At 58.8% G+C, this 16,359-nt stretch overlaps 1 protein-coding gene across 1 annotated transcript in view; it reads left to right on the top strand.

Annotated features, from left to right (window-relative positions):
* The first annotated feature begins 13,144 nt into the window (after positions 1-13,144).
* LOC140424834 (cyclin-Y-like) overlaps positions 13,145-16,359 on the top strand; it is a 272,509-nt gene continuing 269,294 nt past the window's right edge. The window contains 2 exon segments of the mRNA XM_072508309.1: positions 13,145-13,684; positions 13,686-13,752. Coding sequence (XP_072364410.1) covers positions 13,601-13,684; positions 13,686-13,752 — 151 coding nt within the window. The 5' untranslated portion in view covers positions 13,145-13,600.

The following is a 16,359-nucleotide window of genomic DNA, read 5'->3' as shown; positions in this document are numbered from 1 at the left end:
CGGGACAAAACCCGGTGTGGGGTGAGACAACAGGGAGTCCCCCCCAGCGAAAAAGAAAAATATCGGCGGTGGTGGCCAGATCTCGAAGAATCTTCGAGGGCAGTGGCAGAAGGAAGAAAGGAGCAAGATGGCGGCGGAGGGAGCCCAGGTGACCTGGGGACCGGACCAGGGTGAATTTTTAAGACGGTGTGTGGAGCTGCTAAAAAAGGAGGTGCTGGCCCCGATGCTACAAGCAATTGAGGGGCTTAAGGAGACACAAAAGACCCAGGAGATAGAGCTCCGTGTGGTGGAGCAGAAGGTGACTGACAACGAGGACGAGATCCTGGGCCTGGCGGTCAAAATGCAGATGCACGAGGCGCTCCATAAGAAGTGCATCGAAAGGATTGAAGTCCTAGAAAACAGATCACGGAGAAAGAACCTCCGGATCCTGGGTCTCCCCGAGGGAGTGGAAGGAGCTGACGGCGGGGCTTACGTGAGTACGATGCTACGCTCGCTAATGGGAGCTGAGGCCCCCTCGGGATCCTTGGAAGTGGAAGGTGCCCATCGGGTCCCTGCAAGGAGAGCAAAGGCGGCAGAACCATCTAGGGCGAGGATTGTGTGATTTCACCGCTTCAATGATAGAGAGGCGGTTCTGAGATGGGCCAAGAAGGTATGGAGTAGTAGATGGGAAAATGCGGTGGTACGAGTGTATCAGGATTGGAGTGCGGAGAAGGCGAGAAGGAGGGCGAGCTTCAATCGAGCTAAGGAGGTGCTGCACAAGAAGAAAGTGAAGTTCGGGATGTTGCAGCCGGCGCAACTGTGGGTCACGCACCAGGAGAGGCATTACTACTTCGAAACGACGGAAGAAGCATGGACCTTCATTGAAAACGAGAAACTGGATCAGAACTGAGGGACTGATGTTGGAGGGGAAACGACAATGCTGATGTATATAGAAATGTAAATTGGGGAGGGGGGGACATTGAGAAATGTGGGCGCCGGTGGGGGGGAAGAAGAGACTCAGGCAGGGGATGGGGAATGGGAGTGGGGCGGCAGAGGGAGCTGCGCCACGAGGGGCGGGACGGCTCTAGAGAACACAAGGTTTCTTTTTCTTGTTCCCGCATCAGAAAGATGATGGCGGGAAGATAGGCGCAAGGTGGATGGGAGTTCCTCACACGGGGGGGTCAAGGAGAGAGCGGGAGAAGCCGGGGTCAGTTGAAGTCAGCTGACTTTCGGAAGCAATATGGGGGGAGTAACCATGCTAGATGGGGGTCTAGCAGGGGGAGATGGGGGAGGGGGGGGAGAAGGGGGGGGATAACTGGGTTGCTGCTGCGGAGATCAAGAAGGAACTGGTAAAAGAAAAGGTGGTCGGGGCGGGATTGCGCCGCCTGGCGGACGAGTGGGTGCGCGGAACCGGGACGTGGGACTGGCCCAGAGTGGGTGATGGCTAGTCGACAGCGGAGGGGGGCGGGCAGCCCCCCCCCAGTCCGGCTGATCACGTGGAACGTGAGAGGCCTAAATGGGCCGATTAAGAGGGCCCGAGTGTTCGCGCACTTAAAAGGACTGAAGGCAGACGTGGCCATGCTTCAGGAGACGCACCTGAAGGTGGCAGACCAGGTTAGGTTAAGGAAAGGATGGGTGGGACAGGTGTTCCACTCGGGGCTGGACGGAAAGAACAGGGGGGTGGCCATATTGGTGGGGAAACGGGTGTCATTCGAGGCTAGGAACATTGTAGCGGACAGCGGTGGCAGATATGTGATGGTGAGCGGCAGACTGCAGGGAATGGAGGTCGTGTTGGTTAATGTATATGCCCCGAATTGGGATGATGCGGGATTTATGAAGTGGATGCTGGGACGTATCCCGGACCTGGAGGTAGGAAACCTGATAATGGGGGGGGACTTCAACACCGTGCTGGACCCAGGGTTAGATAGATCTAGATCTAGGACCGGAAGAAGGCCGGCAGCGGCCAAGGTGCTTAAGCGGTTTATGGACCAAATGGGGGGAGTGGATCCGTGGAGATTTGCTAGGCCACTGGCCAAAGAGTTCTCCTTTTTCTCCCATGTCCATAAGGTATACTCCCGGATAGATTTCTTTGTTTTGGGTAGGTCACTGATTTCGAGGGTGGAAGGAACTGAGTACTCAGCCATAGCTGTTTCAGATCATGCCCCACACTGGGTGGACCTGGAACTAGGAGAGGAGAGGGAGCAGCGTCCACTCTGGCGACTGGATATGGGATTATTGGTGGATGAGGGAGTCTGGGGAAGGGTGCGGGGATGTATCGAAAGATACCTGGAGGCCAACGACGACGGGGAGGTCCGAGTAGGAGTAGTATGGGAAGCACTAAAAGCGGTGGTCAGGGGAGAGTTGATCTCCATCAGGGCTCACAAGGGGAAAACGGAGGCCAAAGAAAGGGAAAGACTACTGGGGGAGATTTTGAGGGTAGATAAAAAATATGCGGAGGCCCCGGATGAAGGACTATACAGGGAGAGGCGACGACTCCAGACGGAGTTCGATCTGCTCACCACAGGGAGGGCAGAGGCACAGTGGAGGAAGGCACAGGGGATGAGATATGAATATGGGGAAAAGGCGAGTCGCCTGTTGGCTCACCAGCTGCGAAAGAGGACAGCGGCGAAGGAGATAGGGGGAGTTAGGGATGAAACAGGAGCCACGGTGCGGAGAGCAGGGAAGATAAACGAGGTGTTTAAGACCTTTTACGAGAGGCTATATAGGTCCCAACCCCCGGAGGGAAAAGAAGGGATGCAACAGTTTCTGGACCAACTAAGGTTCCCGAAGGTGGAGGAGCAGGAGGTGGCAGGCCTGGGGGCGCCAATTGGGGTGGACGAGGTGATCAAAGGGCTGGGGAACATGCAGGCAGGGAAGGCCCCGGGACCAGATGGGTTCCCGGTGGAATTCTATAGAGAATATGCGGACTTGTTGGCCCCGCTGCTGGTAAGAACCTTTAACGAGGCCAGAGAAGGGGGGACCCTACCCACGACAATGTCAGAGGCGACGATATCACTAATCTTGAAGCGAGATAAAGATCCGCTGCAGTGCGGGTCCTATAGGCCTATCTCATTGCTAAATGTGGACGCCAAGTTGCTGGCAAAGGTGCTGGCGACGAGGATGGAGGATTGTGTCCCGGGGGTGGTGCACGAAGACCAGACAGGGTTCGTAAAGGGGAGACAATTGAATGTCAACGTGCAACGGCTATTAGGGGTGATAATGATGCCCCCAGCAGAGGGGGAGGCAGAGATAGTGGCGGCAATGGATGCAGAGAAGTCATTTGATAGGGTGGAGTGGGAGCATCTATGGGAGGTGCTGAGGAGGTTCGGGTTCGAGGAGGGGTTTGTCAGCTGGGTTAAACTCCTCTATGGGGCCCCAACGGCAAGTGTGGTCACAAATTGGCAAAGGTCGGAGTATTTTCGACTACACAGGGGAACAAGACAGGGATGCCCGCTGTCCCCATTACTGTTCGCGCTGGCAATTGAACCTCTGCCCATAGTGCTGAGAGACTCCAGAAAATGGAGAGGGGTGGTTAGAGGGGGAGAGGAACACCGAATGTCACTCTACGCGGATGACCTACTGCTGTATGTGACGAATCCAGTGGGGGGGATGACAGAGGTCATGCAGATATTGAGGGAGTTTAGAGATTTCTCGGGATATAGGCTTAACATGGGAAAGAGTGGGCTTTTTGTGATACACCCTGGGGACCAGAGTAGAGGGATAGATGGCCTACCGCTAAGGAGAGTGGAAAGAAACGTCCGATACCTGAGGATTCAGATAGCCAGTAGCTGGGGAACCTTACACAGGCTCAATCTGACACGGCTGGTGGAACAAATGGAAGAGGATTTCAAAAGGTGGGACATGCAGCCGCTGTCACTGGCGGGCAGAGTGCAGGCAATTAAGATGATGGTCCTCCCGAAGGTTCCTATTTGTGTTCCAATGTCTCCCTATACTGATCACTAAGGCCTTCTTTAAAAAAATAGATAGGAGCATCATGAGCTTCGTGTGGGCAGGGATGGCCCCGAGGGTAAGGAGGGGGTTCCTACAACGTAGCAGAGACAGAGGGGGACTGGCGTTGCCGAATTTGGGCGACTGCTATTGGGCTGCCAACGTGGCGATGATTCGTAAATGGATGATAGAGGGAGAGGGAGCGGCGTGGAAAGGGTTGGAGATGAAGTCCTGCAAAGGGACGAGCTTGAAGGCGCTGGTGACGGCGCCATTACCGCTCTCCCCGAAAAAGTTTACCACGAACCCAGTGGTGGCGGCAACATTAAGTATCTGGGGGCAATGGAGGCGACAGAGGGGTGTGCTGGGAGCCACGGTGTGGTCCCCGATCAGGAACAACCATAGGTTTGCCCCACGGAGGCTGGACGGAGGATTCCAGAGCTGGTACCGGGCAGGAATCAGGAGAGTGGGAGACTTATTTATAGATGGGACGTTTGCGAGTTTGGAAGTACTTGAGGAAAAGTATGAGCTGCCCCTGGGAAATACCTTTAGGTATATGCAGGTGAGAGCGTTCACGAGACAACTGGTGAGGGAATTTCCGCTGCTCCCGACACAGGGGATCCAGGACAGGGTGCTTTTGGGGGTGTGGGTCGGGGAGGGCAAAGTGTCCGAGATATACCGGGAGATGAGAGAAGAGGGGGAGGAGTTGGTGGACGAACTGAAGGGAAAATGGGAAGAAGAGCTCGGGGAGGAGATTGAGGAGGGTTTGTGGGCTGATGCCCTAAGCAGGGTAACTTCCTCTTCCCCGTGTGCCAGGCTTAGCCTGGTCCAATTTAAGGTGCTGCATCGAGCACACATAACGGGAGCGAGGTTGAGCAGGTTCTTCGGAGTGGAGGACAAGTGTGGGAGGTGCGGGGGAAGCCCGGCGAACCACACACATATGTTTTGGTCGTGACCGGCACTGGAGGGATATTGGAGGGGAGTGATGGGAGTGATCTCGAAGGTGGTGAAGGTCCGGGTCAAGCCAGGCTGGGGATTAGCTATATTTGGAGTAGCGGATGAGCCGGGAGTGCAGGAGGCGAAAGAGGCCGATGTTGTGGCCTTTGCGTCCCTAGTAGCCCGGAGTAGGAGTTTACTCATGTGGAAGGAAGCGAAACCCCCCGGCCTGGAGACCTGGATAAACGATATGGCGGGGATCATAAAACTGGAGCGGATGAAGTTTGCGCTGAGAGGATCGGCTCAAGGGTTCACCAGGCGGTGGCAACCGTTCCTCGACAACTAGTGGAACGTTAGGGGGAAGATAGATAGCCAGCAGCAGCAGCCGGGGGGGGGGGGGGGGGGGGGATTGTTTGTGTTCTAGATGGGGAGAGGGGGTGGGGGGAGCATTACTTAGTGTTATTTGGTTAGTTTACTATATTATTTAAACAATGTCATATAGCAGGTATCATGCTACCATTTTTGTTGATTTGTAAGGGAAAAAATTGTGTTTGAAAACTTTAATAAAATATATTTTTTTTTAAAAAAGGAAAGATCTAATTGCTGTGGAGAGAATGCAGAGAAGATTTATTAGTTGTTGCCAGGGCTGGAGACTTGTAGCCATGAAGAGAGATTGGAGAGGTTGGGGTTGTTTTCCTTGGAACAGAGAAGGCAGAGGGGCGACATGATTGAGATGTACAAAATTGTGAGGGATAGAGATAGAGTAGACAAGAGGAACCTGTTTCCCTTGGCAAAGAGTTCAAAAACCAGAGGTCATAGATTCAAGCTAAGTGGAAGACACGAGGAAATATGTTTTTATGCAGAGGGTTTTGGGTGTCTGGAATTCACTGCCTGAGTGCTATTCACGTAACTCTCAGCCTCTCTGTGTCTCTAGCCATTGCTTGAACTGCGGGTTCAGAGCTCAGGTTTCTGCAGTTGGGAGCACTTCCTGCACATGTGGTCATCTTGGATGTTGGTATGGCCCATGACTTCCCACATTGCACATGGCTGACCTCACCTGTCATGTTTTCAACTTAAATGTAGTTCATCTTACTTAATAAATGTTCTCATTACATCGTTTTTAAAAATAAATTTAGAGTGCCCAATTCATTTTTTCCAATTAAGGGGCAATTTAGCGTGGCCAATCCACCTAGCCTGCACATCTTTGGGTTGTGGGGTCGAAATCCATGCAAACATGGGGAGAATGTGCAAACTCCACACAGACAGTGACCCAGAGCCGGGATCAAACCTGGGACCTCAGCCCCGTGAGGCAACAGGGCTAAGTCATTATTTAGTTTTAAATGATACTCCTCTTACCTTAGTCTCCTTGTCTAATTCTATTTCAACCTACTTATTATACTTACTTATCACTTTACTTTATTACGCTGGCCCTGATTTTTACTCATTTCTGGTGCTTCGAAGTTAATTTTTTTTCAACTAGAACTGACTGCAGGATACCATTCCCAGACTGCTTCACTGTGATGCTGACTGCAGGGCCCCTTTCCCAGACTGCTTTGCTGTGATGCTGACTGCAGGACACCTTTCCCAGGCTGCTTCACTGCGATGCTGACTGCAGTCCGATGACTTCAATTTTCTGTACGCTGTCTTGATCATTTATAAATATGATGCCAAGATGAACACTGCCTGTTGTGTCTTCCCTTCCAGAGACAGGAAGCTGTTATGCATTGCATTCACCAACTTTTGTTTATATTGCTCATTGAGATAACTTGACTGTTCTCAACTATCTTCTTTCTTATATTAACTTGGCAGCTTGTAGCATACTTAGGTATTAACTCAGATCTTTACATGTTCAAAGTCTTTAGCCCATGTAGATAAGTTAAAAATTCTTTCACACAGCATCACAAGACATCATTCCCTGGTCAACAGGTCAGACAGACAGGAGTGCTCTCTCAGCACATGGCCTCGTTTCTTTGTGTGACAGACCATCTAGGTTCACTCAGCCTTTTTTAATTCTTTCAGGGCATGTAGGCATCATTGGCAAGGCCGACATTTATGCAACTAGGGAATTTTCACGGTAACTTCATGGCAGTGTTAATGTAAGCCTACTTGTGACAATAATAAAGATTATTCCTATTATTGTTATTGCCTGGAAACTCATTCTTCTAAACCTGTTGATAAGACCCCATAAGTTTCCACTCAAACTTCCCATAAATAGTGAAGTTGAAATTTGTCGCATGACCCAGGACACTCAGATGGTCCATGCAAAAGATGTTTTATTTTACTTCACTGAATTGCCACGTCACATTTGGACTGATGGGAAAATGAGTCACTGTAGTGCCCAAGCTGGGTCCTTTTTGTCCTGTTCAGGGTGCCACACTTTAGGAAGAATGTGGAATGCAGAAAAGATTCACCAGAAATGGTTCCAGGGGTGGGGGGGCATCAGTTATGTAGATACATTGAAGAGGTTAAGACTGTTTTCCTTGGAGAAGATTTAAAGCAGATTTGTTAGGAGTCTGAATATACAAAATGTAGAGGCTAGTTGGGGAAAACCTGTTCCCATTGGTGGATGTGCGAGAAGTGAGGGTACAAATTTAATGTAATTGACAAAAGAAGCAATGGCGACATGGAAGAAGAAGTTTTTTCCACAAGTGATTTGAGATCTGGAATGCACTGTCTGAGAGTGTGACGGAGGCAGGTTTAATCGAGGCATTAAGAGGGAACTGGATTACCATCTGAAAACGACAAAAATGCAGGGCAACGGGGAGAAGGCTAAAAAGTTTAGGGGCTGTTTAGCACAGGGCGAAATCGCTGGCTTTGAAAGCAGACCAAGGCAGGCCAGCAGCACGGTTCAATTCCCGTAACAGCCTCCCCGAACAGGCGCCGGAATGTGGTGACTAGGGGCCTTTCACAGTAACTTCATTTGAAGCCTACTTGTGACAATAAGCGATTTTCATTTCAGTTCAAGTGGAAAATCAGTGCAGACACGATGGGGCAAATGGCCTCCTTCCACTTCATAACCATTCTGTGGTTCCGAGAACCAGTTCTCTCAATCTTGCCCTGTGCGAAATTCGGTATCTATTTGGGATAGAAGTTGGATCTGAAAGCTTAAGCGGGGCTAAAAATCAGCCAGACCCCCGAGACCCCCCTGGTGGAATGTACACCTGTGCAGACATCAAGCAAGCAAGGGATGTTGTTGGGGGGTGGGGAGAGATTGTTTGCATTATGCCGCCATTTATCAGGGGGATGGAGAGTTGGCGGGGGTGGGGGTGGTAACTTGACCGGTACAAAGGAAAGTGGAGGGAGCAATGTACTGAGGACGACATTCAGTATTTGTGAAAAGAATGAGTTGATTGGAATGAGTCGAATGGAAACAGCTGGAGTATTTACTCCGCCCTGGAGTTTGCACACCGCCATCCATACAAATGCTGGGAGTGGAGGGGGTGTCTGAACCCCCACCCCGGGCTGATTTATCTCCGGGGACGGGGGTGGTGGGGGTATGAACTCCTCCTGGCGGGCAGATCTCGGGGTGGGGAGGGTGTGTATGAACCCCCATGCCCGCCCGGGCTCGTGTATCTCCGGGGGGGTGTATCCCCCCCACCCCCGCCGGGCGGATGGATCTTCCCGCCCCCTGGTGGATCACCCCCACTCCCCCGGGCAGATCAACCGCCCTCCCCTGGGCGGGTGGATCTCCCCCATCTCCCGGGCGGGCGGGTCACCCCCTGGGCGGGCGGATCTCCCCCCCGCGGATATCTCACCCCCTCCCCCGGGCGGATCTCCCCCCCTCCCCCGGGCGGATCTCCCTCCCCCTCTCCCCCTGGCGGATCTCCCCCTCTCTCCCTGGCGGATCTCACCCCTCGTCCCGGATCTCCCCCCTCTCCCGGATCTCCCCCCTCCCCCGGGCTGACCTATCACCGCTCCCCCGGGCGAATCCCACCCCCTCCCCCGGGCGGATCTCCCTCCCCCCCTTCCCCGGGCTGATCTTCCCCTCCCGCTGGCAGATCTCCCCCCCTCCCCCTGGCGGATCTCACCCCCCCTATCCCGGATTTCCCCCCCCTCCCCCTGGCGGATCAACATCCCCCCTCTCCCGGGCGGATCTCCCCCCTCCCCCGGGCGGGTGGATCTCCCTCCCCTCCCCCGGGCGGGTGGATCGCCCCCCATCCCCCGGGCGGGTAGATCTCCCGCCCCTACCTTGTCATATTATACACCAGTATATCATGGTGCAGACACACACTGATGGACACACAGTGGGACCAACCAGCATACACAACACCGCAGCCAATCACCAGTGAGCGCACACACACTATAAAGACAGGGGGCATCAGAGTTCCCGCTCATTCGAGTAGCAGCTAGCTAGGAGCACAGAGCTCACAGCCTGCAACACAGACATTCACCATGTGCTGAGTGCATCAACTGGTTAGGACAAGGCAAAGGTCTTTAGTTAAAGCTAGTATCGTATTTACCCACAGTTAGAACATAGAACATAGAAAAATACAGCACAGAACAGGCCCTTCGGCCCACGATGTTGTGCCGAACCTTTGTCCTAGATTAATCATAGATTATCATTGAATTTACAGTGCAGGAGGCCATTCGGCCCACTGAGTCTGCACCGGCTCTTGGAAAGAGCACCCTACCCAAGGTCAACACCTCCACCCAACACGAAGGGCAATTTGGACATTAAGGGCAATTTATCATTGGCCAATCAACCTAACCTGCACATCTTTGGACTGTGGGAGGAAACCGGAGCACCCGGAGGAAACCCACGCACACACGGGGAGGATGTGCAGACTCCGCACAGACAGTGACCCAAGCCGGAATCGAACCTGGGACCCTGGAGCTGTGAAGCAATTGTGCTATCCACAATGCTTCCGTGCTGCCCTTAAGAACAAATAAATATACACTATATCATTTTACCGTAATCCATGTACCTATTCAATAGCTGCTTGAAGGTCCCTAATGTTTCCGACTCAACTACTTCCACAGGCAGTGCATTCCATGCCCCCACTACTCTCTGGGTAAAGAACCTACCTCTGACATCCCCCCTATATCTTCCACCATTCACCTTAAATTTATGTCCCCTTGTAATGGTTTGTTCCACCCGGGGAAAAAGTCTCTGTCTACTCTATCTATTCCCCTGACCATCTTATAAACCTCTATCAAGTCGCCCCCTCATCCTTCTCCGTTCTAATGAGAAAAGGCCTAGCACCCTCAACCTTTCCTCGTAAGACCTACTCTCCATTCCAGGCAACATCCTGGTAAATCTCCTTTGCACCTTTTCCAAAGCTTCCACATCCTTCCTAAAATGAGGTGACCAGAACTGTACACAGTACTCCAAATGTGGCCTTACCAAAGTTTTGTACAGCTGCATCATCACCTCACGGCTCTTAAATTCAATCCCTCTGTTAATGAACGCTAGCACACCATAGGCCTTCTTCACAGCTCTATCCACTTGAGTGGCAACTTTCAAAGATGTATGAACATAGACTACAAGATCTCTCTGCTCCTCCACATTGCCAAGAACTCTACCGTTAACCCTGTATTCCGCATTCATATTTGTCCTTCCAAAATGGACAACCTCACACTTTTCAGGGTTAAACTCCATCTGCCACTTCTCAGCCCAGCTCTGCATCCTATCTATGTCACTTTGAAAATCGCTTATTGTCACAAGTAGGCTTCAATGAAGTTACTGTGAAAAGCCCCTAGTCGCCACATTCCGGCGCCTGTTCAGGGAGGCTGGTACGGGAATCGAACCGTGCTGCTAGCCTGCCTTGCAAGGTCTGCTTTAAAAGCCAGCGATTTAGCCGAGTGTGCTAAACCAGCCCAGTACAGCCGACAACAGCCCTCCTCACTATCCACAACTCCACCAATCTTCGTATCGTCTGCAAATTTACTGACCCACCCTTCAACTCCCTCATTCAAGTCATTAATGAAAATCACAAACAGCAGAGGACCCAGAACTGATCCCTGCGGTACACCACTGGTAACTGGGATCCAGGCTGAATATTTGCCATCCACCACCACTCTCTGACTTCTATTGGTTAGCCAGTTCGTTATCCAGCTGGCCAAATTTCCCACTATCCCATGCCTCCGTACTTTCTGCAGAAGCCTACCATGGGGAACCATATCAAATGCCTTCCTGAAATCCATGTACACTATATCCACTGCTTTACCTTCATCCACATGCTTGGTCACCTCCTCAAAGAATTCAATAAGACTTGTAAGGCAAGACCTACCCCTCACAAATCCGTGCTGACTATCCCTAATCAAGCAGTGTCTTTCCAGATGCTCAGAAATCCTATCCTTCAGTACCCAAGTATGTTTAAATAGTTAACCTTTTAATAAAATAGTGTTGCACCACTTCAAGTGTTGGTGACCTGTATGTGATCCAGAACACCCAACACATCATCCCCCGGACGTGTGGATCCCCCCCCCGGACGGGTGGATCCCCCCTCCCAACCCGGACGGGTGGATACTCCTCCCATCCCGGACGGGTGGATCTCCCCCCTCCCCTGGACGGGTGGATCTCCCCCTCCCACCCCGGGCGGGTGGATTCCCCTCCCAGCCCAGGAAGGGTGGATCCACCTCTCCCGCCCCCGGACGGGTGGATCCCCCCTCCCACCCCTGGACGGATGGATCTCCCCCTCCTCCGGGAGGGTGGATCTCCTCCCCGTCCCCCGGGCGGTGGATCTCTTCCCTCCCCTGGGCGGGTGGATCTCCCCCTCCCCGGGCGGGTGGAACTCCCCCCTCCCCCGGGCGGATGGATCTCCCCCTCCCCGGGTGGGTGGAATTCCCCCTCCCCGGGTGGATCTCCTCCCCATCCCCCGGGCGGGTGGATCCCCCCTCCCCGGGTGGATCTCCTACCCCTCCCCGGATGGGTGGATCTCCCCCTCCCCCGGGCGGGTGGATCTCGCCCCCCTCCCCCGGGGCGGGTGGATCTCCCCCTCCCCCGGGCGGGTGGATCTTGCCCCCCTCCCCCGGGCGGCTGGATCTCGCCTCCTCCCCCGGGCGGGTGGTTCGCGCGGATTGGTTACAGCGCCGTTGCCGCTGTTACTGTGAGTGGGAGAGAGAGTGAGGGTCCTGCTGGAGGGAGGGGCCTGCGGGAGGGAGGAGCCTGCTGGGGGAGGGGCCTGTGGGAGGGAGGGGCCTGCTGGGGAGGGGCCTGCTGGAGGGAGGGGCCTGCTGGGGGAGGGGCCTGCGGGAGGGAGGGGCCTGCTGGGGAGGGGCCTGCAGGAGGGAGGGTCCTGCGGGAGGGAGGGTCCTGCCGGGGGGGAGGGCCCTGTTGGGGGAAGGGCCTGTGGGAGGGAGGAGTCTTCCAGGAGGTGGGGCCTGCGGGAGGGAGAGTCCTGCCGGGGGGAGGGGCTGGTTGGGGGGAGGGGCCTGCTGGAGGGAGGGTTGTGCCGGGGGGAGGGGCATGCTGGAGGGAGGAGCCTGTTGGGGAGGGGCCTACCGGGGGAGGGGCCTGCGGGAAGGAGTGTCCTGCCGGGGGGAGGGTCCTGCTGGAGGGAGGGGCCTTCTGGGGGAGGGGCCTGCGGGATGGAGGGTACTGCCAGGGGAGGGGCCTGCAGGAGGGTGGGTCCTGTGGGGGGTGGGTCCTGCTGCGGGGAGGGTCCTGCGGGAGGGAGGGTCCTGCCGGAGGGAGGGGCCTGCCGGGGGGAGGGGCCTGCGGGAGGGAGGGTCCTGCAGGGGGAGGAGCCTGCGGGAGGGAGGGTCCAGCCGGAGGGAGGGGCCTGCCAGGGGGAGGGGCATGCGGGAGGGAGGGTCCTGCCGGGGGGAGGAGCCTGCGGGAGGGAGGAGCCTGCCGGGGGAGGGGCCTGCGGGAGGGAGGGTCCTGTCGGGGGGAGGAGCCTGCGGGAGGGAGGAGCCTGCCGAGGGAGGGGCCTGCCGGGGGTAGGGGCCTGCTGGAGGGAGGGTCCTGCCGGGGGGAGGAGCCTGCGGGGAGGGCGGGGCCTGCGGGAGGGAGGGTCCTGTCGGGGGGGAGGAGTCTGCGGGGAGGGAGGGGGCCTGCGGGGGGGGGGGGCAGCGGAAGAGAGGGGCCTGCCGGGGGGAGGAGCCTGCGGGGGGGAGGGGGCCCTGCCGGAGGGGAGGGTCCTGCGGGAGGGAGGGTCCTGCCGGGGGGGAGGAGCCTGCGGGAGGGGCGGGGGCCCTGCGGGAGGGGAGGGTCCTGTCGGGGGGGGAGGAGTCTGCGGGAGGGAGGGGCCTGCCGGGGGGGGGGGGCCTGCCGGGGGGGGGGGGCCTGCGGAAGAGAGGGGGCCCTGCCGGGGGGGAGGAGCCTGGGGGGGGGAGGGGCCTGCCGGAGGGAAGACAGGTCACCATCCCAGACAAGCTGTCCGGCCCACAGCCCCCGCGGATGAGGCTCCGTCCCAGCTGGAGACTGGGCTGTCATTTTCCCCGTTGCTGACTCGGGAGGGACGTTTAACTCGGTGAGGAGAGCTGGAGTGTGAATGGCGGGGAGGTGGGAAAGCCGCCGCTGCGGGCGGTGATGGAGAGGAGGCGCTGAGCTTGGGGCAGAGTCTGGAGAGAGATCGGGGGGCACGGCCGGCTCCTTCCCCCGTGGCTGTGCAGTGCTGGCTGCGGCCTGGTGAGGGGTGTATCTCTGGATTGGGACACTGATCCCCCCCCCCCCCCACCCCCGGCCCTTTTCTCGGTGTGTGTTTTGTGGAAATCCCACTGCCGCCTGGCTGGGTCTGGATCCCACCCGCCGCTCGGTGCAAGGGGGCGAGTGCAGCATCCTCCCGGAGACAGGATGGGCAATACGACTTCGTGCTGCGTCTCCTCCAGCCCCAAGCTGCGGAGGAACCACGCTCGGCTGGAGACTTACCGCACCGACCACCGACATCAGCCGGGAGGACACGGGCTGCAACCTGCAGCACATCAGCGACAGGGAGGCGGTGGACGGTATGTCCCTTAGTTTCCACGATGTTGTTCCCCCCCCCCCCCCCGATCTCCCCCCTCACCCCGCGCCATCTCCCACCCTCCCCCCTCCCGATCTCCCCCCCTCCCGATCTCCCCATCTCCCCCCGCCTCGCGCCATCTCCCCCCGCCCGCCCGCCATCTCTTCCCCCCCCCCGCCATCTCTTCCCCCCCCCGCCATCTCTTCCCCCCCCCCCGCCATCTCTTCCCCCCCCCGCCATCTCTTCCCCCCCGCCATCTCTTCCCCCCCCCGCCATCTCTTCCCCCCCCCGCCATCTCTTCCCCCCCCGCCATCTCTTCCCCCCCCGCCATCTCTTCCCCCCCCCGCCATCTCTTCCCCCCCGCCATCTCTTCCCCCCCCCCGCCATCTCTTCCCCCCCCCGCCATCTCTTCCCCCCCCGCCATCTCTTCCCCCCCCCGCCATCTCTTCCCCCCCCGCCATCTCTTCCCCCCCCCGCCATCTCTTCCCCCCCCCGCCATCTCTTCCCCCCCCCGCCATCTCTTCCCCCCCCCGCCATCTCTTCCCCCCCCCGCCATCTCTTCCCCCCCCCCGCCATCTCTTCCCCCCCCCCGCCATCTCTTCCCCCCCCCCCGCCATCTCTTCCCCCCCGCCATCTCTTCCCCCCCCGCATCTCTTCCCCCGCCATCTCTTCCCCCCCCCGCCATCTCTTCCCCCCCCCCGCCATCTCTTCCCCCCCCCGCCATCTCTTCCCCCCCCCGCCATCTCTTCCCCCCCGCCATCTCTTCCCCCCCCCCGCCATCTCTTCCCCCCCCCCCGCCATCTCTTCCCCCCCCCGCCATCTCTTCCCCCCCCCGCCATCTCTTCCCCCCCGCCTCTCTTCCCCCCGCCATCTCCCCCGCCTTCTTCCCCCCCCCCGCCATCTCTTCCCCCCCCCCGCCATCTCTTCCCCCCCCCCCGCCATCTCTTCCCCCCCCCCGCCATCTCTTCCCCCCCCCCGCCATCTCTTCCCCCCCCCCGCCATCTCTTCCCCCCCCCCGCCATCTCTTCCCCCCCCCCGCCATCTCTTCCCCCCCCCCGCCATCTCTTCCCCCGCCATCTCTTCCCCCCGCCATCTCTTCCCCCCCCCCGCCATCTCTTCCCCCCCCCGCCATCTCTTCCCCCCCCCGCCATCTCTTCCCCCGCCATCTCTTCCCCCCCCCGCCATCTCTTCCCCCCCCCGCCATCTCTTCCCCCCCCGCCATCTCTTCCCCCCCGCCATCTCCCCCCCCCGCCATCTCTTCCCCCCCCCCGCCATCTCTCCCCCCCCCCGCCATCTCTTCCCCCCCCCCGCCACTCTCTCCCCCCCCCCGCCATCTCTTCCCCCCCCCGCCATCTCTTCCCCCCCCCCCGCCATCTCTTCCCCCCCCCCGCCATCTCTTCCCCCCCCGCCATCTCTTCCCCCCCCCGCCATCTCTTCCCCCCCCCGCCATCTCTTCCCCCCCCCGCCATCTCTTCCCCCCCCCGCCATCTCTTCCCCCCCGCCATCTTCCCCCCCGCCATCTCTCCCCCCCCCGCCATCTCTCCCCCCCTCCCCCGCCATCTCTCCCCCCCCCCCCGCCATCTCTCCCTCCCCCACCCTCCCCCATCCCCCCCCATCCCCCACCCCCGCCATCTCTCCCCCCCCCCGCCATCTCTCCCCCCCCCCCCATCTCCCCCTCCCCCCACCATCTCCTCCCCACCTCCCCCCCCCCACCATCTCTCCCCCCCCCCCCCATCTCCCCTCCCCCCCATCTCCCCCCCCCCATCTCTTCCCCCCCCCCGCCATCTCCCTCCCCCCCCCATCTCCCCCCACCATCTCCCCTCCCCCACCATCTCCCCCTCCCCCCACCATCTCCCCCTCCCCCCACCATCTCCCCCTCCCCCACCATCTCCCCCTCCCCCCACCATCTCCCCCTCCCCCCACCATCTCCCCCTCCCCCCACCATCTCCCCCTCCCCCCACATCTCCCCCTCCCCCCACCATCTCCCCTCCCCCCCACCATCTCCCCCTCCCCCCACCATCTCCCCCCTCCCCCCCACCATCTCCCCCTCCCCCCACCATCTCCCCCTCCCCCCACCATCTCCCCCTCCCCCCACCATCTCCCCCTCCCCCCCACCATCTCCCCCTCCCCCCACCATCTCCCCCTCCCCCCACCATCTCCCCCTCCCCCCCACCATCTCCCCCTCCCCCCACCATCTCCCCCCTCTCCCCCCACCATCTCCCCCCTCCCCCCACCATCTCCCCCTCCCCCCCACCATCTCCCCCTCCCCCCCACCATCTCCCCCTCCCCCCCACCATCTCCCCCCTCCCCCCACCATCTCCCCCCTCCCCCCACCATCTCCCCCTCCCCCCACCATCTCCCCCTCCCCCCACCATCTCCCCCTCCCCCCACCATCTCCCCCTCCCCCCCACCATCTCCCCCTCCCCCCCACCATCTCCCCCTCCCCCCACCATCTCCCCCTCCCCCCCCACCATCTCCCCCTCCCCCCCACCATCTCCCCCTCCCCCCACCATCTCCCCCTCCCCCCACCATCTCCCCCTCCCCCCCACCATCTCCCCCTCCCCCCCACCATCTCCCCCCCCCCTCCCCCCCCCACCATCTCCCCCCTCCC

The sequence above is a fragment of the Scyliorhinus torazame genome, chromosome 6 (assembly GCF_047496885.1).
Source record: "Scyliorhinus torazame isolate Kashiwa2021f chromosome 6, sScyTor2.1, whole genome shotgun sequence".
NCBI lineage: Eukaryota > Metazoa > Chordata > Chondrichthyes > Carcharhiniformes > Scyliorhinidae > Scyliorhinus > Scyliorhinus torazame.
The sequence above is the reverse complement of the archived record's forward strand: the minus strand, read 5'-3'. Positions and strand labels throughout refer to the sequence as shown.